Source organism: Prionailurus viverrinus, chromosome X (assembly GCF_022837055.1).
Source record: "Prionailurus viverrinus isolate Anna chromosome X, UM_Priviv_1.0, whole genome shotgun sequence".
NCBI lineage: Eukaryota > Metazoa > Chordata > Mammalia > Carnivora > Felidae > Prionailurus > Prionailurus viverrinus.
The window spans coordinates 90,420,719-90,447,487 of NC_062579.1; the positions used below are offsets into that span (position 1 = coordinate 90,420,719).

General features: G+C 49.3%; 1 protein-coding gene across 5 annotated transcripts; it reads left to right on the forward strand.

Annotated features, from left to right (window-relative positions):
* Positions 1-4,534: 4,534 nt before the first annotated feature.
* On the forward strand, positions 4,535-18,309 carry ZCCHC12 (zinc finger CCHC-type containing 12). 5 transcript variants are annotated; one of them, XM_047844772.1, is made up of 6 exons: positions 4,535-4,909; positions 14,608-14,715; positions 14,828-15,307; positions 15,656-15,707; positions 15,927-16,057; positions 16,478-18,309. In XM_047844772.1, exon 6 carries the CDS (start codon positions 16,580-16,582, stop codon positions 17,786-17,788), a length of 1,209 nt encoding a protein of 402 aa, XP_047700728.1. In that variant the 5' UTR covers positions 4,535-4,909; positions 14,608-14,715; positions 14,828-15,307; positions 15,656-15,707; positions 15,927-16,057; positions 16,478-16,579; the 3' UTR covers positions 17,789-18,309. The 5 variants fall into 5 exon arrangements, with proteins under 5 accessions (XP_047700728.1, XP_047700731.1, XP_047700732.1 ...); XM_047844775.1 differs by having other exon boundaries at positions 14,612-14,715; XM_047844774.1 differs by lacking the exon at positions 4,535-4,909 and adding an exon at positions 8,258-8,319.
* Positions 18,310-26,769: the final 8,460 nt, after the last annotated feature.

A 26,769-nucleotide genomic window follows, 5' to 3' on the forward strand; every position in this document is an offset into this window, starting at 1 on the left:
CAGAAGCCTCTAAATGAGGATAGATTAGGTACAAGATGCCGTGGTGGGTTCACAGAAGGATAGGACTTGCTTCCTGGCTCATTGTTTCTTATAGTCCGAGGGAGGGATGGAACGTTTGTTTCATCTTGCGGACAAGTTCTGCCTGGAGATACTGTTTCGAGAAGGATTCTGCGAGTGAGTTTGGGCTCCGTAGGAAGACAGCTAAGATCCATTAGTGAGGTCTCTCGTTGGGTACTGGTCGGGGGTAACCTGAAGGATTTGTGCCCCATAGCTGCCCCTCCTGGGCTAAGGGATGGAGGGAGATGGTCGTGTATATAAATAATGAATGATCTTCAAGGCAGAGTGTGAAAAATTAGAGCTATAAAAGGAGGTCCAAATAAAGTGCCGTAGGCAGGGATGTTGGGGCTGGGAGGAGACCCAGAAAAAGCTCTTGAGGAAGGGGTTAGTTGATCTGCAGCTTGAAGTGTCGGTAGAAAGTGAACAGATTAAGAAAGGGGAGCATCCTTGTCCTGGGAGGAGTTTGCGTAAAGTCACAGATGGGGGCGGCGGCATGGATCGTGGGAGGAAGATGGTGGAGATAAGCAGATGAGTTAGGAGCTTAGCTGAGAGGTGGTGAGGATCCCCTGTGCCAGAAACATTGGAGAGGAGAGCTCAGGTCTGAACTATTTTAGCGGTGGACTCACCGGGACTTTGTGAACGGACGGGAGATGTTCAAGATGCTATAGAGAAGCAAAGGCTTGAGTGGGGGGTGCGGGATGGGGTGGATGAGAAATATGGATTCCATCTTGGACATGCTGACTATGGATTGTTGGAGGGGACCATTGGGTCATGATTTCCAACAGGGTTGGAGGGCACCCGGGGTGGCAATGAGAGGCAAGCTTCAAGAGTCGGGGTTGTGGGAGCCGGCCACTTGGGAAAGACCAATGGCGTCACCCCCAGAAGAAGACACATTGTAAGCCTCTTGGCACAGGGTGAAGAAACTCCAAATCCGAGCTTGCCACGGGGCAGTCGTGGGATGGCAAGCAAGACGTCAGGGTAGAGAGAGCACTTACCGGCAACTTGCAGCTTAAGAGTGATACAGTGCCGCCATCTGGGGGCTGCGTGTGGAAATGGTAATGGCAGCTTTGTGAATGCCACTTAGTGAGAGGGGACATTATTTTGGCGCCCTCCTCTCAAAACCCTTTTGTAGGTCTTCCTTGAAGTCTTTTTAGCCTGCCTCTATTTCTCTGCCCCTGATGAAGAAAACTATAGGGGCACGTGTTTTCTAGTACCCTGTCTTTCCAGAAGGGTTTAACCCTTGACAGCAGACTACTTCCGGTCAGCTATGGCATCCTAGCGCTGAATTGAGATCTTTCCTGCTGCTGCTGCTGTCCTATAGCTACCGACCAAGGTTCTGGCTTGGACCACAACTCCCTGCTGGGCCCACCAAATCCCTTGTTTTGACTGAGTCACTGGTTGGCTTTGACTCTGGATACTAGAACAGCCTCCTTTTTGCCTCCAGGGGCACCGCTTACTCATTGATGTTTTCTTTTGCCAACCTCCTTCTCCGGAGTGGAACCGGGTCTTCGTCTTTTCATTCATTCCTTCGAGAAACATTTATCGAGTGGCCACGGTGTGCTAAACACTGAGGCTACGTTAGGGAGAAACACAGACGCGGCCCGTCAAAACAATTGTATGACAGTCTAACTGTAAAAACAGAAAACAATCGTATGAAATGTGATCACTGCTCTGAGGGAAAGGTTGATGATATCCAAGGATGTGATATTTAAGCTGAAATTTGAAGGATTAGTGAGAATTAGCCAGGAGGTAAAGATTCTGAAAAATATGAACTCCACAAGGCTTAGGAAAGAAGGAGCCATCATTCTGGCTCCTGTGTCTTCTGGAATGCTAGCGCAGTAGGGAGATTCAACAGCTTTATACAGACAGTCCCTGGGACAGTCTGGAATCTGGAGTTGGCATGTCAATTAAAGTGACAAGTATGGGTCTAAAATAAAAATAAAAATTACAGTAGCAGTAGTCAGGGGTGCCTGGGTGGCTCAGTGGTTAAGTGTCCAGCTCCTGATTTCGGCTCAGGTCATGATCTCACGATTTGTGGGTTTGAGCCCCGCATCAGGCTCTGTGCTGATAACGCAGAGCCTGCTTGGGATTCTCTCTCTCTCGTCTCTCTCTGCCCCTCCCCTGCTTGTGCTCTCTCTCTCTCTCTTTCTTGCTCTCTCTCTCTCTCAAAACAAACAAACTTTAAAAAAACAACAATCAGAAAGTTGGGAAACAGAAATAGAGACCCTCCCCACCAAATTCCAAATTAGCCTCCCCTTTTTGGAAAGGAATACATACAAGTAGATAAAGAAATACTAATATTCTTGAAGTCTTAAAGTACTAGGTTCTAAGAATTGAGCCAATTTAAAAAATCTCCACGTACACTCACTTGAACTGGAACATAATGTCTTAAATATTCAGATCAGAACATTAGATCTGAACCAGAGTAAGATGTCAAAACCTACTCGAACTTCAGATTTCTCATCAGTAAAACAGGGATAATAATAGCAGCAGCTACATCCTTGGGTTTTTTGGAGACATAATGGAGTTCACACTTGCAAAGCACTCTAAACCAGTGCCTGACTCATAGTAAGCACAAAATACACGTTAGTGTTATTATTTCAGGGCTGACCTGTTCATAGAACTTTCAGGTCGATGGAACACTGAGGTTGCTTTGACACCCTGCCATGGAAAAAAAACAGCTACTCCAGCCACACAAAAAGCCAACCCTGAAGTGGTAAGTGGAAAAAAAAAAAAAAAGCCAAGTATGTTTCATGTAAGTTACCTGGTTTGTGGAGGGACACAGGGAGCTATTCTGCAGCTCCTCTTCCTAAGGGATCTCGTCTTCCCTCATTCCTGACAGGTAATCTAGTCTCTGCCTAAATACCCCCAGCAGCAGGGGGTTCTCTATTATTGGGGATATGTCATTTCATTCACTGATAGCCAGCTCTCACTTTTTAGATCAATCTTTCCATTCTAGAGTCAAAAATCATATTCCTCGCGAATCTATCTACTTGTTAATCCTTCTGCCCCGGGGGAACGGAAGGGAACAGAGAAAGTTTCCCACACAATTGGCAACAATGGAACAGGACGCTACAGTGCAATAGTGTATCCCTGTTAAAATTCCTGAATGTGATCACTGTGCTGTGGGCTACCTCTGAGAACGTCCTTGTCCTTGGAAATTACCCACTGAAGTGCGAAGAAGAAGAGTGGAATGATATATGCAATAGTTCTGCAAGTGGTTCCGGAAAAAAAGAACATTAGTGTGTAAGTAGTGAGAGAGTCCCAAAATATTCAAATCTGGTAGAATCTGGATAGACGGCGTGGGAGGATTCTACGTAGTAGTCTGGCAACTATTCCGTAATGCTGAAATTATTTCAAAACAAAAAGTTAATTAAAACAATCTTCCCTCTTCCATAGGAGAGCCCTTGAAAGGCTTTGAGAACAATGATCACATTTATCTGATGCTACTTTTCTCTTTCACTCACTTGTTCGTTCGTTCGTTCGTTCATTCATCCTTCGACAAAGATCGATTAAGCATCTGCTTTGGGCCAGGCCGAGAGCGGGGCACTGTGGATACAGCAGAGGAGATAGTCCCTTCCACCGGCTCTCATGGAACTTGGGGGCACTTGGGGGAGACCAGGGGTAATCAGCAAGAAGTTCTATTCTTTCTGCCTGGGATAGAATTGTGAAGGAAGAATAGAGGTGGTCCTAGGAGGAGCCCACAAGCAGGTTCTGAGCCTAGCCAGTGGCCCCAGCATCTAAGGTCATAGGGATGCAGAGGGCAGTAAGCCAGAGAGATTAGCACTCCTTTATGAAAAATCTGTTGGCCGAGCGGAAGGATTTGTGAGCCCAGGTGAACAGCCTCGGACAAGCATTTGACAGGTCGTTCCATCTGTTCCCTTAAATGTCACAGCGCGTTGAAAAGAGATTACCTGGATTTGAATGACAGCTGCTGTGTCCCAGTGATGTAACTATGAAAGAACTGGGATAGCCTCGGTCCCTTGGTGCAGGTTGGAACCGGTCAATGGTAGGCGTCTTTAGCCCGCTCATCACAAAGCCGGGGACTGTCCCAGGTCCCAGAGCCCCAGCGGCACCCCTGCCTCTGCTCTCGCCCCCATCGATCCTAGGACCTTTGCCACACACACAGTTGAGCTTGGGTTTGGGTTGTGCCTAGAAGAGTCCTGAGAACAGAGATCCCAACAGGAACCAAGGCAGTTTCTGTAATAGGATGTGCCTTATAGCTTAGATAGCTAGGCTTTGGAGTTAGATGGACCTGTCTTCAAAACGTGACCTCACCTAAGCTGTGTTACCTTAGGCTCCTTTCTTAACCTCTCTGAGTGCCCGTCTCTATTAAACGTAGCGGCCCACGGGCTAGGGTGGAAGATTAAGGGAGTGTGTAAAGCGGATGCGAAGCCCTTGACCCGGTGCCTGGGACTTTGGAACGGTCAATAAATATTTATTCCCCTCCACCTCTTTTGGGCGGAGGAGGCAGAACCAGTCTGAGCAAGACTAACACGCCTTGAGGTTTTAAACAGGAGGTTTTAAAATGCAATTTTGGTCTTTTCATGGAGGGACAACACATGGAAAACAGAACAAAAACAGGCATGCAACAGAGACTCAGACTTTACAAGGATCACTGCCCTTAACCTTCACAGTAACATCGGAGCCGGATGCAACGATACACTCTGTTTACAGGTGTGGAAACTGAGGCACAGGAGGATTAAGAAACTGAGAACTGAGTGACAGACGCCCAAATGGAAGCTAATTGGTCCGGCGGAGCCTGAGGGGCACCACAGAAGCCCTCTGCAGGCCTCTTTTCATTCAAAACTGCTCTCTTTCCCCAGGGGTAACCACCACCCTGACTTTTCTGGTAAGCTCTCCTTGCTTTCTGTTAGTTTTATCATCTCCGTGTGCATGTCTAAGCAATACAGTCTCCCCTGTGTTTGAGCTTTGGGTGAATGGATCTGGGCCATACATTTTTTTTTATAAAGATTTGTTAATTTTTGAGACAGAGAGAGAGCACAAGCAGGGAAGGGGCAGAGAGGGGGGCGGGTACAGAACGTCCGAAGCGGGCTCTGTGTTGATGACAGTGAGCCCGAGGTGGGGCTCAAACTCACTCATGAGCCGTGAGATCAAGACAGGAGCCGAAGTCAGACGCTCAACCGACTGAGCCACCCAGAGCCCTGCCATAGCTCTTCTTTTTAAATTTTTTTTAACGCTTATTTATTTTTGAGACAGAGAGAGACAGAGCGTGAATGGGGGAGCATCAGAGAGAGAGGGAGACACAGAATCTGAAACAGGCTCCGGGCTCCGAGCGGTCGGCACAGAGCCCGACGCGGGGCTCGAACTCACGGACCGTGAGATCATGACCTGAGCTGAAGTCGGACGCCCAACCGACCGAGCCACCCAGGCGCCCCAATCTTCTTTTTTAAAAACCGACTTCTTGGGGCGCCTGGGTGGCGCAGTCGGTTAAGCGTCCGACTTCAGCCAGGTCACCATCTCGCGGTCCGTGAGTTCGAGCCCCGCGTCAGGCTCTGGGCTGATGGCTCGGAGCCTGGAGCCTGTTTCCGATTCTGTGTCTCCCTCTCTCTCTGCCCCTCCCCCGTTCATGCTCTGTCTCTCTCTGTCCCAAAAATAAGTAAACATTGAAAAAAAAAATTTTTTTTAAATAAATAAAAAAAAAATAATAAAAACCAACTTCTTACATCTGACTTTGGCCCCACATTGGGCTCTCTGCTATCAGCGCGGAGGCTGCTTCGGATCCTCTCTCTCCCTCTCTCTCTCTCTCTCTCTGTCCCTCCCCCATGCCTCTCCATCTCTTTCAATAATAAACATTAAAAAAAAAGAATTAAAAAAACCCCAGCTTTGAAAAAAACCCCAGCTTATTAATGGCTGATTAATATTCCATTATACATATATACTTTATATACGCATTATATATATACACACACACATTATTCTTTATTCATCTGTGGACGCACACTTGGGTTGCTTTCCTATCTTGGTTATTGTAAATAATGCTGCATTGAACATAGGGGTGCAACTCTCTTTTTCAGATTAGCGTTTTCATTGTCTGTGGCTAAATACCCAGAGGTGGAATTGCTGGATCATGTGGTAGCTCTATTTTTAATTGGTGGAGGAGCCTTCATACCGTCTTCCCCCGGGGGTTACTCCCATTTACCTTCCCATCCACAGCGCGCGAGGGCTCCGTTTTCTCCACGCACGATGGAATACCACTCAGCCATTAAAAAGAATGAGATCGTGCCATTTGTGGCAACACGGATGGACCTAGAGGGCGTTATGCAAAGTGAAAGCAGTCCGAGGAAGGCAAATACCGTACGATTTCCCTTCTCTGTGGAATCTAAAAAACAAAAACAGGCAAACAACCAAATGGGCTCTTAAACACAGAGAACCAACTGGTGGCTGCGGGCGGGGAGGGGTGGGGGGATGGGCAAAAATAGGTGAAGGGGGCTCAGAGCTACCAACTTCCGGTTATAAAATAAATAAGTCATGGAGTTGAAGAGCACGGCGCAGGGAAGACGGCCAACAGTATTGTAATAACATCTGGATGGTGACAGACGGGGACCACCCTAGTGGTGAGCACTGAGTACCGTGTAGAATTATCGAATCACTATGTTGTGCACCTGAAACCCATAGAGTCTTGTACGTCACCTATACCTTCAATAATAAAAGCAAATGTAAGCCACTTATGATTTTTAAAAACACAGATGTTAAAGCAATGTAAAAAAAAAAAAAGACAAGGAAAGAAAAGAAATAAAAATGTAGGGGGCGCCTGGCTGGCTCAGTCAGTAGAACGTGCAGCTCCTGACCTCAGTGCCGTGAGTTCAAGCCCCATGTTGGGCGTGGAGCCTAGTTGAAAAAAAAAAAAAAAAAGTAACTAAATAGTAAAGACAAATAAATGACAATGAAAAAATGAAACAAAGACAACTTTATTGTGATACGCCGCACGCTCATACAATTCACCCTTTTAAGGCGTACAATTCAGTGGCTTTTAAAATATTTTCAGAGCTGTACAGTCATTGTCACAGTCGATTTTCCGACACTCCCATCAGCCCGAGATGAAACCCTGTACCCGTTAGCAGTCACCCCCTTTCCTCTCCCTCCCTCCCCTCCCCAGCCCCTGGAAACCATTAGCCTACTTTCTGTCTCCTTGGACTTGGCTATTCTGAACAACTCCTGTGAATGGAACCGCACGATATGTGGCCTTGGGTGACTGGCTTCTCTTACTTCGCATGACGTTTCCAAGGTTCATCCGTGGATCAGTACTTTATTCCTTTTGTCCATCCATCAGTTAATGGGCATTTGGGTTGTTTCCACTTTTTGGCTATTGCTTCTCATGGTGCTACGGACATTTGGGTACAAGTTTTGATGTGGATATATGTTTCCGTTTCTCTTGGGTATTCACTGAGGTGTACAATTATTGCATGGTATGGTAATTCTGTATTCAACCTGTTGCGGAAGTTCCTGACTGGTTTCCAAAGTGACTGTATCATTTTACATTCCCACCAGCGATATTTGAGCACTCCACCCCATATCCTTGCCAACATCTGTCATTGTCTGTCTTCTTTATTATAGACATCTTGGTAGGTATAGGGTGGTCTCTCGTTATGGTTTCCATTGGCATTTCCTGATGGCCAATGATGTTGAGCATCTTTTCATGTGCTTATTGGCCATTTCTGTATCTTCCCTAGAGAAATGTCTGTTCAGATCCTTTGCCCATTTCTAATTGGATTATTTGCCTTTTTGTTATTGAATTATAAAGGCATTTTATTTATTCTAGCTATAAGTCCCTTCTCAGATATACAGTTTGCATGTATTGTCTCTCGTTCTGCGGATTGTCTTTCCCCTTTCCCGGTAGTGTCCTTTGATGTACCAAAGTCTACTTATCCATGCGTTCTCTTCTTGCCTGTGCTTTCATGTCTTAGAAGTTTCTGCCTAACTCAAGGTCACAAGTATTTATTTCAACTATGATTTCTTCTAAGTTTTTAAATTTTAGCTCTTGTATTTAATTTTTGTTTTTTTTTCCATTATCTACTTTGTATTAATGTTTTGCTTATTTTTTATGTTTCAAAACGTTTATTTATTTTTGAGAGACAGAGTGTGTGTGAGCAGGGAAAGAGCGAGAGAGGGGGAGACAGAGGATCAGAAGCCGGCTCTGCGCTGACAACAGAGAGCCCGATGTGGGGCTTGAACTCCCGAACCGTGAGATCATGACCTGAGCCGAAGTCAGATGCTCACTTAACTGACTGGGCCACCCAGGTACCCCTTGTATTATTTTTTTTAAGTTTGATTTATCTCAGTAATCTCTACATCCAATGTGGGGCTCTAAGTCGCAACCCCGAGATAGAGAGTCTCATGCTTCCGACTGAGCCAACCAGGCACCCCATAGTTTGTACTAATTTTTGTACATGGTACGAAGTGGGGGTCCAACTTCATTATTTTGTATTTGGACACATAACTGTCCCCGTGTCATTTGTTGCACAGACTGTTCTTCCCCACTGAAGGAACGGTCTGGCACCCTCGTGTCGAAAATTGACCGTAAATGTCTGGACTTATTTTTGGACTCTCACTTCTATTCTATTCTGATCTGTATATCTCTTCTCATGCAAGTACCACACAGTCTTGATTCTGTAGCTTTTTATAGGTTTTGAAACTGCGAAGGGTTAATCTTCAAGCTCTTCTTTTTCAAGATTGTTTGGCTATTCTGGGTCCCCTGCATTTCCACATGACTTTTACCACCAGCTTGTCAATTTCTACCAAGAAGCCAACCAAGATTATGATACGGATCACGGTGAATTTGTAGATCAATCTGGAGGTCACAATCTTAGCAACATGAAGTCTTCCAATTTGTGAAAATAACGTATCTTTCCATTTATTTACATCTTTCATTTCTTTCAGTGATCATGTGTGGTTTTCATGGTGGGAGTCTCACACTTTTAAAATTTATTCATAAATATGTTCTTTTTTGAAGTTACTGTAAATGGATTTCTTCATTTCATATTTGGATTGTTCATTGCTAGCGTATAGAAATACAACTGAGTTTTGTATATCGATCTTGTATCTTACAACCGCGCTGAACTAGTTTTCCAGTGGCTTCTGTAGGCTTTTCTATATACAAAAGCATATCATCCACAAATAGAGATCATGTTACTTGTTTCCAATGTGGATGTTGCTTATTGCTTTTTTCTGCCCTAATTTCCCTGGCTAGAACCCCCATCTCTTAGGGTTGCTAGACCCAATTCTAACTTGGGGTGGGGGCCGATCCCCCAGTGAACACCAAACAATTCTCAGATACCACCAAGGTGTCAGAGAATTCAACTTAATTCTGACACTGTCTACCCGGAGGTGGCATCAGATGCCATAGTTAAAGGGCTTAGCCTTACAGGACAGTCCCCCACCCCCACCTCAGATGCCAGTCTCAAGCGCAGGCTGTTACCTGTGCTTCTATCTGGCTACACGTTGGAGGTTCCAGCGACCTTCTCCTTATTTATTTTTGAGAGAGAGTGTAAGCGGGGGAGGGGCAGAGAGAGGGAGGCAGAGGATCCAAAGAGGGCTCTGCGCTGACAGCAGCGAGCCTGGAGGCGCGGGGCTCGAACCCGCAAACCACAAGATCATGACCGGCGCTGAAGTCGGACGCTCAACCGACTGAGCCACCCCAGTGCCCCTCTTGTTTGCTTTTTAATATCCGCAAATGGATACTTAACTCATTAGCTTTTGGCCTTTCATCATTGCTAAAAGACACTTTTTCCTTCTAAGCACTGCTTTGGCTGCACCCGAAGCGGTTTCGCTGTCTTTTCACTGTTGTTCAACTACAAATGTTCTGTGACTCCACTATTGCCTTTCTAATGCCCAGCTTTTTCAGTTGTCTTTTGTAATTACCGATTTGTAACTTCTTTGCATTATGATCAGATTCCAACTCTTTGAAATGTGGCTTGCTTTCCGGCTTGGGACATGGTCACGTTTCATCGACCTTGTGCACGTGTATTCTGTGGTTGTTGGTTGCAGTGTTCTATACAATGGCTGTAAGCTCAAGTTATTGATTATGTTGTTCAAAAACTCTATATCCTCGGAGACCCTTTTTATGTCTCTTGGATGAAGTACGGGGTGGGGGAGACCTCCCACTCGGATTATTGTATTTGTCTATTTCTCCTTTTAGTAAGTTAACTTCTCCTTTATATATCTTGAGGTTTTGTTATAAATGCGTAATCATTCCTGGTGAATTGAGTCTTTTATCATTAGGAAATGTCCTTCTATATCTCGAATAATGCTTTTGAAGTGTATTTTGTTTGAATATCTCTATACAAGTGTTCTGTCGCTTACGTCATTATTCGGGTGACTTAGCTCTCCCCATCTTTTTATGGTCAACCTATCTATATCCTTATATTTTGAATTTGTCTCTCTCAAACAGCATACAGACGTACTTATTCATCCTACTTGATAATACTTGAGCGTTTAGCTCATGAACATTTATTTCTTTATTAAAAAAATTTTTTTTAACGTTTGCTTATTTTTGAGACAGAGAGAGACAGAGCATGCACGGGGGAGGGGCAGAGAGAGAGGGAGACGCAGAATCCGAAACGGGCTCCAGGCTCCGAGCGGTCGGCACAGAGCCCGACGCGGGGCTCGAACTCACGGACCGCGAGATCGTGACCTGAGCCGCAGTCGGACGCTTAACCGACTGAGCCACCCAGGCGCCCCTTAGCTCATAAACATTTAATAAAATCATTGAGATATTGGGGTTTCAAGCTACCATTTTATTTTGTGCTTGTATTGGTTCCCCCCTGAGTTTCTTTTGCCTCTTCTTTCTTGATTTAAAAAGAATTGACTTAAAAGGAATTTTTAAAAATTTTTCGGTTATTTTCCATCTCCACTAGTTTGAAGATTTACATCCTGTTGCTGTTATTTTAATTTTTTTTTTCAACGTTTATTTATTTTTGGGACAGAGAGAGACAGAGCATGAACGGGGGAGGGGCAGAGAGAGAGGGAGACACAGAATCAGAAACAGGCTCCAGGCTCTGAGCCATCAGCCCAGAGCCCGACGCGGGGCTCGAACTCACAGACCGCGAGATCGTGACCTGGCTGAAGTCGGACGCCTAACCGACTGCGCCACCCAGGCGCCCCCTGTTGCTGTTATTTTAATAATTACATCCTATTATTGCCTACATACATAATTACCTTTGATAAAAGTCTAGATGTAAGTACCTAAGTCGCTTCCGATGTGATACAAGGCCCTTAGAAAACTTGAACTCCATTTACGCTGCTTCTGACGTCTTTTCTTATCGTAAGGTCCTTGCAAGTTTCTTTTTTAAAAAACAGAATGGACGTTTGTGTGATTCCTTCTTCCATCCGTATTCACTCATATTGCCCACGTACTTTCCCTGCTCTCCATTCCGTCCTGCGTTTCCTTCTTCTAAGATAATTTTCCCCCTGAAGTACATCCTTTAGAATCTCCATTAGGGCAGTCTGCCGGTGGCAATCTCTCTTAGTTTTTCTTTGCCTAAAAATATCTTGCTATCACCCTCTCGTTGCGTATTTCCATGAAAGATGCCGCCCTCGGGGTCTCAGCTTAGGCTGGGGAGGGGTCTTTCATAAGCGTCCCGCATCCGGGCTTTGGCTTCTGATGAGCCAAAGAGCTCGAGTGTGAAGTGTCTGTAAGCCCTCAGCTACTTCGATGGGAGAACAATGTCTATTTCAACAGGGCTGCTGGAGAGGCTTAAGTGAGATAATGGATGGAAAATTCCTGACAGAGAGGAGCAAAGCAACCAAAGGTAGCTATTATTGGTTCAACCGAAAGTTTTAGTTCCTAACCATCAACTTTTCGAAAGTTTATGCTTTTGCAATTGGAAAATAAAATGCGGCCCCCCTTAGAGCCACCAGAGCCTGAATCTTTGCCATTGGAAGTGGCCCCCGACACCCCAAAACATGCAGCCAGAGATAAGGGATGTTCAATAACCGACTGGAGCCAGCTTAGCCACCCTCCTCCCAGGTCTGCATGGAAAGACCCTCTTTTTGTTCTCAGGACCCAACCCAGGCACCTGGTACGCAATCCATTTCTTTCTCTCTCTTTTTTTTTTTATGTTTATCTATTCATTTGAGACAGGGAGAGAGGGGCAGGAGAGAGGGAGAGAGAGAATCCCAAGCAGGCTCCACGCTATCAGCATGCAGCCAGATGCGGGGCTCGATCCCACGAACCGCGAGACCAAAACCAAGACTTGGGGGCTCAACCGACCAAGCCATCCGGGCACCCCCTCACACTCCGTTTCTTTTCAGCAATCTTGTAGAGCTCTGAGGTCTAGTCTTTGTCTTTTCTGATGCCGCCAGGGCCGGCTGCAGATCACCTGACTTGGTGATGAGACCCTTCAAATTCGGAAAAAGAATCTGCTGAGAGGCCAGGGGCAGATGTCGTGGTCCTGGGGGGCCAAAGGAAGAGTGTGAAGTTAGCCCATAAGCTACTGCTGGCCTCAGCCCTGGGTCTGCAAGGTGACCAGCCTGCCTTCTCCCCACCTCTATCACCCCATCCTACTCTATCCCGTCCACGAGAGACAGGCCACAATCCTGAGACGGAAGGTGCTTCGCCTCCAAATCTGGATTCTATACTTTAAGGAATTCTAAATACTAAGGTTGGAAAGAAGAGAACAGAAAGGGCAGGAGCGGGGGGGCGGGGGGCGGGGGTGCCTGGGTGGCTCTCAGCCGGTTAAGCATCCGACTCTTGATTTCGGCTCAGGTCACGATCCCACTTTGCCCATATTCTCTCTCTCTCTCTCTCTCAAAATAAATAAAGAAACTTAAAAAAAAAAAAGAAAGAAAGCAGAAAGGAGCAGGTGAAGTACCTTGAGTGCTAAAGAGGAACCCAACAGTAGCTTGAAGGGCACCCCACTGTTGACTCACTTCCAGCCACCACCAGTCACGAAAAAGCAACAGCAACCGCTTTGTGCGTGGGCCGTCCACTCGTGCAACGCATGCCCCCAGCACCCTGGCCCCTGAAAAGTCCCAAGTGGGGAAAGGAGCCATGCTGTTCCAGAATAAGGGGAACGAGGGTGTTACGGGCTGAATTGTGTCCCTCCAGAGCACACGTGCGGGAGCCCTGGCCTCCAGTACCTCAGGACGTAACTGTAGGTGGAGATGGGCCCGTAAGACAGGTGACTGAGTCAGGATGAAGCTGTCAGAGTGGGTCCTAGTCCAATCTGACTGGGGTCCTTAGAAGAAGAGGACATTTGAAGGTGGGAGCAGGCACACGCAGACCCTGTGAAGAGGCAGCAAGAGTGCAGCTGTCTGCAAGCCAAGGGGAGGGACCTCAGGGGACACCAATCCTGTGTGCACCTTGATCTGGATTCCTAGCCTCCAGACCTGTGAGGAAATAAATGTCCCCTGTTTGAGCCACCGGCTCTGTGGCCCTCGGTTATGGCAGCCCCAGCAGTCTCATACGTGGAGCCACTGACTTCCGACCCATTGACTCCGGACAGACTCCCTTTCACGGAGTTGCTCCTTCTCTGAGGCCAGTGATGCCCAACCCGGCAAAGGAGGGGTCCGCTCAAGAGCTCACAGAAGGGCGACCTAGAATGCAGTCCTCGGGTTGAGAAATGGAAGAGCTCCATCACCGGCAGAGAGCTGTGGCTCGGGGGGGTCTAGGCGATTTGCGTTGGGTGTTAGTCTTCATACTTCTTCCTCAAGTACAAAATGAAGGAGAAAGATATTAAATGGAGAAAGGTTGGAGGGGGGTGGTTTTTAACCATTACTGGACCACAGGCCCATCTAAACATGTGCAAAGCTCTGGACTCCGAGAAATATAGCGTCTGTATTAGTTTCTTGTGGCCGCCCTAACTAATTACCACCAACTCAGGGGCTTAAAACAATTTATACTCCGGTGGTTCTGGAGACCAGAAGTTCAGCATCAGTTTCTCTGGGCTCAATTCAAGGTGTGGGCAGGGCTGTGCTCTGTTCTTTGCCTCTTCCGGTTTCCGGTGGCTGCGGGCACTTTTGCCTGTGGCCACGCCACTCCAATCCCTGCATCAGTCTTCAACATCACCTTCTCCTCTTCTGTTTGCGTCAGCTCTCCCTCTTCTTCTGTCTTACAAGGACGCGAGATTGCATCGAGGGCCCACTCAGATACTCCTGGAGCATCTCCTGCCGGCGAGATCCTTAGTCTAACCACATCTGCAAAGACTCTTACTTTACACGAGGTTAACATCTGCAGGTTCCGGGGATTGGGACTTGGTATATTTGGGTGGCCATTATTCAGCTTCCTACAGAGTCCAGAATCTTTGCATCCAATTTCAGGCAGACCGTGGACCCCAGGTAGGAGCGTCCGCTCTGGAGCTGCATTTCACCCAAGATATGCTATAAACGGATACGTTGGAGGCAGGTCCATTTACTAATTCACCATCCTCCTACATCCTCTCGGCATGAACTACAGCGACTTAACAAAAATCACACCCAGCTCTTGTCCTAGTCGATCGGAATCCCCCCGGAAGCGGGGCCCGGGGAATCTGCATTTCTAACCAGCTCCCTCCTCTCCACCCCCCCCCCCCCCCAATGATTCTCTTGCAGCCAGACTTGCACCCATACCTTAGTGAGTACTGGTTAAGGGCCCGGATGCCCGAGTGCCTTCCTTGTGACATGGACACGCTACCACCTCCCTCACAGTAAAAGAATTGTGTAAGTCTATTTGCACAGAGCAAGCGCTGATGCTTTTTTTTTTTTTTTTCCTCCCTTCCCCCTATACAAAGGTGAGCCGCTTTTATTGTGTATTTGATTTCGATCCCATTAGGTGTTTAATGCGCCGGCCCCAAGGCGCGGAGTTGAGCCAAGAGCGAAAAGAGGGAGAAGCGGGCAAGAGTCGCAAACTCTTCCAGTCCAGGCTCCGAAGCGGCCTTGGACGCCCGCCGGCCCTTCTGCCCACCTCACCCCGCCCCCCTCGGGCGCACATTTGCATCCGGCTCGAGACCGCGCGGGGACCCGCCCCCGCGCCCCGTTGATTGGCCGCGCCGGCTCTCTCGTCACGCTCTTTTGTCTCCGTGGGCCGAAGATAAAAGCAGCGGCGGCTGCCGTGGGAACCGTGCTGTCTGGACTCAGCTACCCTTCGCTGGTGGCGGGGGGCGCCGTGCGGAGCAGCTCCGCGGGCAGCTCCGGGTCGCTTAAGCGGCCGGGGACGTGCCCGTCCTCTTCCCTCGCAGGGCCGCGGAGACCGGAAGGCGGCATCCGCAGCTGGCAAGGCCCGAGGGTCCGCAGCCCACCGAGCCGAGCACGGGTAAAGAAAGGGGGGCGCGATTGCCCGGCGGCGGAGAGAGGAGGGGCACCGGTCCCGGGTGGCTCCCCGCCTGGGGGAACCGGGGACGGCGAGGCGGGGGGAGGAGCACGCCCGTGGACCGGCAGCGCTGAGGGAGGAGGTGGGGTTGCGCTGGATGCCGCCTAATGGGTAGGATTTGCCTGGATTGAGCGGCGGGGCCTTTTCGGGGAGGGGGGACGAAGGGTCGGGGTGGGGGGAGGGAAGGATGGCAAGCTGTCTGCCTTGAACCCCCTTTGCATCCCTTCATCTCTTCTGGAGAGGGCTGTGTGGGTGTGCGTGTTCAACTCCTATTCCCTATCTCCGTGGCAGGCCATCAAAGCCGAATCCGAACTTGAATTCTGTGCGGCTGATTGCAGAGCTGGTAGGCCGACCACTTCCCGGGGGAAATGTAATGGGGCGGGGGTCGCTTTGGCTTGTGCTCATTAGGTGGGAGAGGGAATTTTCCGCCTACCCACAGCGGAGGCAGCAGGGAGGGGGGGGTGGGTGGCGGGGGTGGAGGGAGCGGGATGAGCGAGGAGGCTGCTCCTGACCCTTCCCTTCCCTGCCCTCCGCCGCGGCGGCGCAATCTTGGCGTCCGGAGGTCTCGGATCGGCGACCCCCCGGTGGACAAAGATCGGCTGTTAGCCTGGAGACGAGCTTTCTCGCGGAGGCCACCGGTTGCAGAAGCTGGAAGTGAAATAAAGGCGCGCGCGCGCCCGTTCCTGCGCTCCTGTAAGAATCTGAGACATAACCGGGGCGGGGGTGGGGCGGGGGGACTTTCAGAAGGGGGTGTGGTTGGGACCTGAGACCAAGAGGTTAACGAGATCTTATGGATTCCGACAAATCTGTGACCACTGTGCTCTATTTTGAGAGGCCAATATCAGCTTCCGTACACACGATTACACTTAGAATTAGAAGCAACAGTTGCCCTCCCTCCTGGACTGGCTGGATGTGGCCGTAAAAAGCACCCTGCTTACACCGAGACACCGGCTGGCTCCGTGAGGTTGTAATCGCCAGTCTCCCAGATATTTTTAGGGAGGTGGGCATATATAAGATGCACTGCAGGATATGCAGGAAGGGAGAGAGTAATACGACTGCAGCCAATTCCCTTATTAACTACTACCCGGTTTTTCTTCTTCTTCTTCTTTACAGCCCCTACTGAGATAGGAGAGTCCCCCAGCACGCCTGCACATTAGGCTAACCCACAAAGCCTGAGCGTCTTGTTCCATTCGGACACCCCGATCGTCATCAGTCATGGCTAGCATCATTGCGCGCGTGGGTAATAGCGGGCGGCAGAACGCACCCTTGCCGCCCTGGGCCCATTCTATGCTGAGGTCCCTGGGGAGAAGCCTCGGCCCTTTAATGGCCAGCGTGGCAGAGAGAAATATGAAGTTGTTCTCGGGGAGGGTGGTGCCAGCCCAGGGGGAAGAAACCTTTGAAAACTGGCTCATCCAAGTCAATGGGGCCCTGCCGGATTGGAATATGTCTGAGGAGGAGAAGCTCAAGCGCTTGCTGAAAACGCTTCGAGGCCCCGCCAGGGAGGTCATGCTTTTGCTGCAGGCGGCCAACCCCAATCTAAGTGTGGCCGATTTCTTGCGTGCCATGAAATTGGTGTTTGGAGAATCGGAAAGCAGTGTGTCGGCTCACGGTAAATTTTTTAACACCCTGCAGGCGCAAGGGGAGAAAGCCTCCCTTTATGTGATCCGTTTAGAGGTGCAGCTCCAGAATGCTATTCAGGCGGGGATCGTAGCTCAGAAAGATGCAAACCAGACCCGCCTGCACCAGCTCCTTTTAGGGGCCGAGCTGAACGGGGACCTGCGCTTTAGGCTGAAGCATCTTCTCAGGATGTATGCAAATGAGCAGGAGCGCCTCCCCAGTTTCCTCGAGTTGATCAAGATGGTCAGGGAGGAAGAGGATTGGGATGACACTTTCCTTAAACAGAAACGGCCCAAAAGATCCGAGTCACTGGTGGAGAGGGCCACCAGCCTGATGGCATTTCAGGGCTCCCCGCAGATAGTGGTCGGCAGTCCCGACTGCAACGTGATAGAGATAGATGATGCCCTCGATGACTCAGATGAGGATGTGATCCTGGTGGAGTCTCAGGACCCTCCACTGTCATTCACGGCTTCTCCGCTCCCCAGACGCAGGGCCAGACCTCGGGACCAAGTGCTAGTCATCGATTCCCCTAGCAGTTCCCGGGCTCAGTCTCCTTCCACCAGCGGGGGTTCTGGGCATAAGAATGATGGTTCTAGGCACCTGCGTAGAACCAGGAAGCGAAAACACACAATCCGCTGCTCCTACTGCGGCGAGGAGGGCCACTCAAAGGAAACCTGTGACAATGACAGCAGCCGGGCCCAGGTGTTTGAGAATCTGATCATCACCCTGCAGGAGCTGACCCATACAGAGGAGGAGGGACCCAGAGAGGCCCCTGGCCAACAAGATGACCCTTCTGAGCTGCAGTGAGCTGGTGTCCCCTAGCCTTAAATGAACCCTAACCCACATTCTGAGTCCAGCAATGGGACAACTGGGGAGGGGCGCTTCTAATTGCATGAATCCACAAAGCAGCTTTCCTTTGGGAGTGGAGTAGAGAGGGTCTTGAATACCAGCACAGTGGAGGGAGACAGCCTGACCTCTGTCCTTGCTTCCCCAGCCCCCCTGCCTAAGGGCCTGTTTTCTTTGTGCGCGCATTTCCTCGCCGGCTCTGTTCTCTTTGTGAAAGTGGCATCATTCATTGTTAAATCTTCAAACAAAGAAAAGTACAAGAAAGTAAAGTACAAGTTACCCCCAGCTCTCCGCCCCGATCTAACCGGCGTCATCCCTTTGATGGACGTCCTTCTAGATACTTCCCTATACCTGTGTACCCAGATAGATGTATGTATAGATAAAAATGATCACATAGAAGTGCTGTTCTATAGTCTGTATTTTTTCACCAAATGATATATGTCGTGGGCTTCTTTCTATGTCAATAAATATTTATCAGCATCGATTTTAGTGTCTCTGTTACTCGTTTAGGGAGAGGTGAAGGGAAAAGGAGCAACATAGCAGAAAGCTATACAGGGATGGGTTTGTACCCCGAGGTGGGGTTTTTATCGACCTCAATTTGCAGAGGGAAGGGAAAAGGGAAGAAGGAAGAAGAGAGGGCTGAAGCCGTTCCCAAAGGTAGATGGACGGAGCCCCTTACAACGGGCCTGCCCCTCGGGTCAGACAAGCCAGGCTACGGTGCCCGCTAGTTGGATAGCAGTGGGGCGGTGCTTTCTCCTCTACTGGATTCAAAGGAGCCCGGAGCTGAGGTACTAGCCCCAAAATAGGGCTCCCAGGGGCACCATTCCTGGTCACTTTGAGGAAGAGCACTTCTTCCTCTGGGTGCATCCCTGGGATTGCTGTTGCTGCTGCTACTTGTGGACATCCCGGGTCACAACCGGGAATGTCTCCTGTGGCCTGACGCCACCCTCTCCTCACCACCACCCCCACCCCCTCCAGCCTCACTCCCCGGTGAAGGAAAGGAGAGAGCAGAGCCCAGCGCCGGGAGCGTCAGGGCCTCCCCCCATCAGCCCTGAAGTGATTTGCTGGAGGACAAGGGCGCCCGAGGACTCCAAGCTAACCCCCTCCTCACCCCAAGAATTGAGACTCGCTGGGGAGGGATGAGAAGTCATCTAGCAGCCGGGCACCTGCAGGAACCCGGCCATCAGAAAGCCGAGAGGCCCCATACAGCATTTTAGTGAGTGGAGGGCACTCACGGGGGGAGGGAAAGAAGGGGCGGACCCTCCTGGAAGCTAGCCTGCCCCCCTCCATCTCCTCTCATATTGGAGGGTGGTAAGCCAGGACGTGGGTGACCTCAGCCCCTGAGGGTCCCTGTGTTTTGCGTAGGTGCGTGCGTCCCTATTTCTGTGAGCAGGACGAGGCGGGGGGGGGGGGGGGGGGGGGGGAGCATGATTGCATTGAGGGCTGTGTCCGGAGAGGGAAGTGAATGCGCAGATCCGAGGGCCCGGGGGAGTTGGTCGTGCATCAAGTAGGGACTTCACAGAGCTGAGAGGGTAGCGTTTGCAGCAGTGGGAGATGGTGCGGGGGGCGGGGGGCAGAGAGAAGCACAGAGGAGAGCGGGTGAGGGCGTGATGACCAGGAAGACACAGGGAGCTGACAGCCACAGGAAGCCTGGCGGGAATCGCAGGTTCCAGGGGACGCTACAGAACTCTGGGCTGTGCTGTCCTAGCAGGGGCAGAGGGGAGGTTAGGGGCCCAGGGAGAGGTACTGGGGTTTTAATTAGGCTGGCGGTTGATGACAGCTCAGTGGGGATGACGAGCTCCGTAGGGACACAGGGCTGCGGGCTGAGGCCCCGAGGGAGCAGGAGAAGCCACGGCAGCCTTCCCTGGGCTGCCGTACTCAGAGCCTGCCTTGAAGTACTTCTCTTTCCAGAAAGAGCCCATCAGCCCCTCCCAGGCCTCTCCCTCCTGCCCCATCAATGACCTCACAATCTGACCCTAAAACCCTCCACTCCAACCACCCACGCTCCCCTCTCAGAAGTGGTGGTGGTGGTGAGGGTCAGAGGCTCAGCCTTCCGTGCTCCGCCATCACCCCTCCCCCACCCCACGCCTCACACCCCGAATTTGCCTTCAGCCTCAGCTTTCTTAACCCTCATGTGCAGAAAGAGACTGGGAGAGCCTCTCTGCCTCCGGATCCTTTAGCTGACGACTGGCCAGGAGATCCTTTAGCTGACGACTGGCCCAGCATCCCTCTGGGGCACCTCTGGGAAAGTCACCCCTATCTCTCCCAAGCCGAAGAGGACCCCCTCCCGACCCCAGGCAAGTGGCAGCTCCACTCAGACCCTGCAAAACCACTTCACAGTGTATGTAGATTTTTAACCCTTATTTCCTTGCTATGCCTCCCTAAATCACCCCTTGGGAGGTCTCTACCTAGATTAGAATATCAGTCCACCTCCGGATCGTTCCCGCCCCCCCGCTGACTTCACTCTATAAACACTTGTTGAATATTTGTCCAAAGACACAGCTTGTGCTGTCGTAATTTCTTTCTGGCACCAGGCAGAATAGAAAGATGGAAAGAAAAATCCATACATTCGGCCCATTTCGCGACCCTCCTTTACACCGGAGTCAGTGTGGGGGTCCGGTGTAGACCTCTGCTTTGAAAACCTGTTCTGTGATCCGGCCTGTTTTCCTCCCTTCCCCGGCCCTCCCCTCTGCCGTGTAAATTTGAGATTGTCTAAATTTTCATTTCACCCACCTGATGTAGCCTGACATTTCTTTTTGTCTGTTTCATTTCAAGAAAAGCCAAGAGACACATATTTTCCCTGATTAGAAGACATGGAAATGACACCTGGGCATTCTGATCAGCTTGATGAGGCTGGTCTCCAAAAGGCTTCACTTGAAGCTATAGGCTAATTCGCATTGATACGGATGGAGCTAGAGAGTCTAACGCCAAGTGAAATAAGCCAGAGAAAGGCAAATACCATATGATTTCACTCCTATGTGAAATTGAAGAAACAAAGCAAAGGAACAAAGGGAGGGGGAAAGAGACAGAGAGTAGAGGCAAACCAAGAAACAGACTCCACTATAGGGAACAAACTGATGGTTACCAGAGGGGCGGGGGACGGCGGGGGTGGGGGAGGGGAGGAATAGGTGACGGGCATTAAGAATGCACTTGTCCCGATGAGCACCCGGTGACGCATGGACGTGTGGAATCACTCAACTATATCGTAAACCTGAAACTAATGTTACGCCGTGTGCTAACTCACCGGAATTTAAAGGAAAACTTAAAAACAAAAAAGAAAGCTAGAGGCTAATTTTCTTCCTTTCTGCCTTTATTCTCATCGGTCGCTAAGAGATGAAAATTGCTCTTTTTGTCTTGTCAGAAGAAACCGGCCTCTGAGTGCCCTTTTGTGTTAGATCTCCCTCCTTCTTGGCATTCTCTCCCTTTGGTTTCCATGACACCCTTTTCTCGTGGCTCCCCCCTCCCCGGTCTTGTGGTTGCTGCCACTTCTCCGTCTCCTGGGCCGAATCTTCGTCCTCGCCTTGATCCCTCCACCATAGTCATAAAAATAAAAATCCCGACAACCGTGATTTATGAAGAGCTTACCGAAGTCCTTTAAATGCATTAGCTCTCTTAATCCTCTTGTTAACCCCCTAAAGTAGGCATTACCATTAGCGCGCGTTTCAGACAGAGGAAACAAGCTGGGACCTTAAGGCACTTGCCCAGGGGCTTGCGGGTACTTGGTGGGGGAGCCGGAGGTCAGACTCCGGGGTCAGGGGCACTTGCTTCTTAAAGGTCTCAGCCGGCCTGTGATCACAACTCCGCACGGCTGTGATCGGCTGCGCATGACCTGTGAGTAAACGGAGGTTCGTGTACTCAGGAGAAGATGACCTGCCTTTCCCAGGTGTGCCCTGTGTAGGAGTCACTAGCACAGGGCCGGGCCGGGGTCGGCCCTCAACATCCGGTAGCTGCTCGGTAGCTGCTCCTACTCTGCTAGAATGCTTTGCTCTGCTGGGCAGGGGTGGGGGGGCTGGGGGGAGCTCATCCCAGAGGGCCACAGAGGCTCCCCAGTGTGTGGTGGGAACGGGGCATGACTGAGGTCGGAGGAGTCCTTTACAATCCGGGTGACCCTGAAATCCTGTCACTACCGGGTATCTCAGGGGCATCATAAAAGGGAGCAGGGCCGGTCTCAGGCCTCCCGTTGACAGGATGCATGGCTCTCCAGCCGCAGCCTCTCATCTCAGACACGAACTCACAACTTCTTACACACGGTCTCTCGCAAGCACTCCTACAGGTAGGGACTCTGTCCACTGCCCCTATCTTATAGACCAGGACGTCGAGGCCCACCCGGTTATAGTCACTTGTCTAAGATGAGACAGCTTGTGAGGGCTGGAGCTGGAATGGAATTGATCTGCCCCTCCCCAGAGCCAGAAATCTTTCCTGAGCTGGAGGAGTCCTTCCTAAGGTAATGGGTACAAATGATCTGATCATTCTGTTGGCTGCATCCTAAGGTTGGATTTCTTTTCCATTTCTTCCTTCCTTCCTTCCTTTTTTCTTTCTTTCTTTCTTTCTTTCTTTCTTTCTTTCTTTCTTTCTTCCGATAGAAAGAGCACGAGTCGAGGTGGGGGAGAGGGGCAGAGGGAGAGAGAGAATCTTAAGCAGGTTCCATGCTCAGCGCAGGGCCCGATGTGGGGCTCGATCCTACGACCTTGGGATCATGACCTGAGCCAAAATCAAGAGTCGGACGCTCAACTGACTGAGCCCCCCAGGCACACCAGTGAGTTTCCATTTCTGGACCGTCATATTCATGATTGAAACTCTGCACGGTAGGACGGCCTCAGTCTCATTTCTTTTATTGAACAAGACAGAAAAAAAATGATCAGTTCAGGAAACTTCCTTCTAAGAGCCTGAAACCATCTTCTCCTCATATTTATTTTTATATCCAATTTCTGGGATAAGATACTAAAAATAACAACCTGTTGGTAAGGATGTGGGCAAAGAGAGTCTCCTACACCCGCTGGTGGGGCGGAGAATTGACACATTCTTTCTGGAAGGCCAAGTGGGAAATGTATCAAAGGTGGAAATAGGAAAACCCTTGAATGGGGCAGTCTAGCTTCCTGAAACTGACGCTAAGATAATAACTGAACAAGTGTAACAAAGGTTATGAATCAAGATGTTTACCCTAGCCCTTTTGGGTAATAGTGGGAAAGCTGCACACCAGTGGAAAGACCAGGAGGAAGGTTTGGCTGAAGAAATTAGGCTCCTCCCTTGGACTGCAATGCCGGGCATCTGGAAGTCCGGGTGTGCCTTCACATCCTCGGGCCTGAGCGGACAAATGAAGTGTGGCCCCTCTGGGGAAGCGCTTTCAAAGATCACCAGTCGGCTAGGTCATCTGTGTCATCTTTGACTCCCAATGTGTTGTCCCATCAGGCCTCTTCATCTGGCAAAACTCTTGTCCAACTTCTAATACCATTTCCCCCGGCACTCCCTTGGGTCAGCTTTCCCTGACTCTACTCAAGGTCATTCTTTATATCTTAGGTAGCACTTAGCATTTTGCCGTAATTGCTCGTATAATGATCTGCCCTCCCCTCTAGGCTTATAATAACCCTGGTGCCTGGCGGTGTTGTTTGGGTATCTTGGTACAGAATCCAGGCGCACTCCCACGTCATGTGTTTGCTCTGGCGGTTGGTACTGGCCCTTCAGATGTCCCCGTGCCTCGATCCCTCATCACGTTCAAATGGCACCTCCTCAGTGAGGCCCATTAAAGGCGACGCACCTGGCCACCAGCACCCTCATATCCCTTCCCTGCTCTATTTCCCCATCACATGCCTGTCTTCCATGCTACATAATTTACTGATGTATTCTATCAGTCACTTATTCCTGTCTCTCCTCGCTAGAGTATAAACTCAAAAGCGTTTTAGCTTGCTTGGTTCACTGGTGCCTCCCCAGCTAGAACACTGCCTCTCGTCACGTGTTCGTAGCTGGAATGTAGCTGGAACGATGCGCCTGGCACACAGTAGGCGTGCACGGAGTGGTTCCAGGTGCCCTCCTGGAACCGCTGCTGCCGGGGAAGAGACAGGGAGAGAACGGTGCCCATCGCTGAACCACCATCTGCCTAATGGATGGGATAAGAAACCTGGGAGACATTCGAGATCGGTTGCTTGCTTCTCTCTCCCCCCACCCGGGCTGCAGCTTATTAGCTGGACTGTCCAGTCCTAGCAGGGGCCGAAAGTGAGAGATGGGTTTCTTTGTGGCTTCATCTCTGTGGCGTCGTCAGACCTTAGGTTTGGTGTTTCAGATTCCCCGTCACTCCATGTGCATCTACAAATATTAAAAAACAGCTGCCCCGGGGGCGCCTGGGTGGCTCAGTTGGTCGAGCGCCCAGCTCGTGATTTCGGCTCAGGTCTTGATCTCACGGTTCCTGAGTTCGAGCCCTGCATCGGGCTCCGCTCCCACCCTCCCTCTCTCTGCCCCTTCCCTGCTCTCTGTCTCGCTTTCAAAATAAATAAATAAATAAATAACCCAACTGCCCGGTAAAATATGAATGTTTGGGGTACTGTTTGCTATTTTCCTTATAATAAAGAATAACCAAGAGTAATGACAATAACAATGAATATATTTTCAATTGTTATGTGTCGAACATGTCAATAATACAGTAAGAATTACTAACCTCATTTTAGAGGATATAAATGAGTCTCAGTAAGAGATCACCACAGGATAAGGCTATATAGCAGTAAACAGATGGTAAGCCCGGAACCAAAGCCTGTGAACTTCCCATCATATATTTCCAAGGAAAAGTACTGACATTATTGAGAAAAAACTGTATCACAGTGGAAGACCGGTTATTGGGGCAGGGGTGATAGGCAGATACAAATATTTGACCAGTTTCCTGTCCATTAAGCAGAGGTTACAGCTGTCTGAGGATTTGGAAGTAAAAGAACTTAAATTTTGGGGCTCCTGGGTGAGTCAGTCAGTTAAGCATGTGACTCTTGATTTTGGCTCAGGTTGTGATGTTACGGTTTGTGAGCCTGCTTGGGATTTTATTTCTCTGCCCCTCCCCTGCTTGTGCACCCCCTCCCCCAAATAAATAAATCAACATTAAAAAAAAGAACTTAAATTTTATTAGAGGGAACGTGATGAGGGGTGATTACATTTTTTTAAGTTTATTTCCTTTTTTTTTTTTTAGTAATCTCTACACCCAACATGGGGTTCAAACTCATGACCCCCAGATCAAGAGTTGCATGCTCCTTCAACTGAGCCAGCCAGGTGCCCCGATGAAGGTTGATTTTAAATATCCTGGATAAACCAAGATCTAATTTAGCTCAAGAAAACATAATTGAAAATAGAATCTTTTGAGGGCACCTGGGTAGCTCAGTTGGTTAAGCAACTGACTTCGGCTCAGGTCATGATCTTGCAGTTCATGAGTTCCAGCCCCGAGTCCGGCTCTGTGCTGACAGCTCGGAGCCTGGAGCCTGCTTCAGATTCTGTGTCTCCCTCTCTCTCTGTCCCTCCCCTGCTCATGCTCTCTCTCTCTCTCTCTCTCTCTCAAAAAAAAAAAAAACATTGAAAAAAATTAAAAAAAAAAATCTCGGGGCGCCTGGGTGGCTCAGTCGGTTAAGCGTCCGACTTCGGCTCAGGTCCCGATCTCGCGGTCCGTGAGTTCGAGCCCCGCGTCGGGCTCTGTGCTGACTGCTCAGAGCCTGGAGCCTGTTTCAGATTCTGTGTCTCCCTCTCTCTCTGACCCTCCCCCGTTCATGCTCTGTCTCTCTCTGTCTCAAAAATAAATAAACGTTAAAAAAAAATTTAAAAAAAAATCTCTTTGGTATCATTCATACCTGACACTTAAGAGACGACATACACTTTTCCTTCACTGCCGGCCAGAATGTTTTGCAAAACTATTTTATTTATTAAATAATTTGAGCTGTTATAAAAGTAGGATGTTCAGAACGACACAAGAGTATGTAAAAGATTTTGAATGGTTAAGATTTAAATAGCTATTAAAATATACAGAAAGAGCAAATAAAGTATAGGTAAGCATTGAATCTTTTGGCACATTCCTTTTTTTTTTTTTTTAGTTTATTTATTTTGAGAGAGAGCATAGGAGGGGCAGAGAGAGAGAGAGGGAGAGAGAGAGAATCCCAAGCAGGCTCCGCACCCTCAGCGCAGAGCCCGATGCGGGGCTCGAACTCACGAACCCGGGAGATCACGACCCAAGCCGAAACCAAGAGTCGGATGCTTAACCGACTGAGCCACCCAGGGGCCCCTGGCATATTTCTTTTAAAATGTTTTTCTAGGGGCGCCTGCGTGGCTCAGTCGGATGAGTGTCTGACTTTGGCTCAGGTCATGATCTCGCGGTCCGTGAGTTCGAGCCCCGCGTCGGGCTCTGTGCTGACAGATCAGAGCCTGGAGCCTGCTTCGGATTCTGTGTCTCCTTCTCTCTCTACCCCTCCCCTACTCCCTCCCTCTCTGTCTCTCAAAAATAAAGATTAAAAAAATTTTTAATGTTTTTCCTACTCTGTGAGTGTACATACATACATAATTTACTTTATTGAGGTTATGCTTTTTGTATAGTTTTACACATTCATAGCTACAATGGTTTTGTTCTTTTTCTAATGATAAATGGAATACTTTCAAGAGCAGAAATTAAAGCTGGCTTGTAAGAAGAGGTGTGTGTGGGGGGGGGGGGCAGTAAAGTCTAAGCAAGTATAAAAACATACAAAAAAACCCAAACAACCCTACAAGCAATAAACACTGTTGTTACTGCCTGACAAATACGGAGCATTCATTGTAGTAAGTAGGAATGTTGTCCTAGGAAAAGCAATGAATTTATTAGAATTAACTGGTGGAAACTTCTGCAAATAACAAGGGACAGGCATTATTATAAAATCTGAAACAGTAAGAAAATGGTAAAACTCTTTTGGGCACTCTCTTCGAAGATTTGAATGGAAGGAGACACTTCAAGC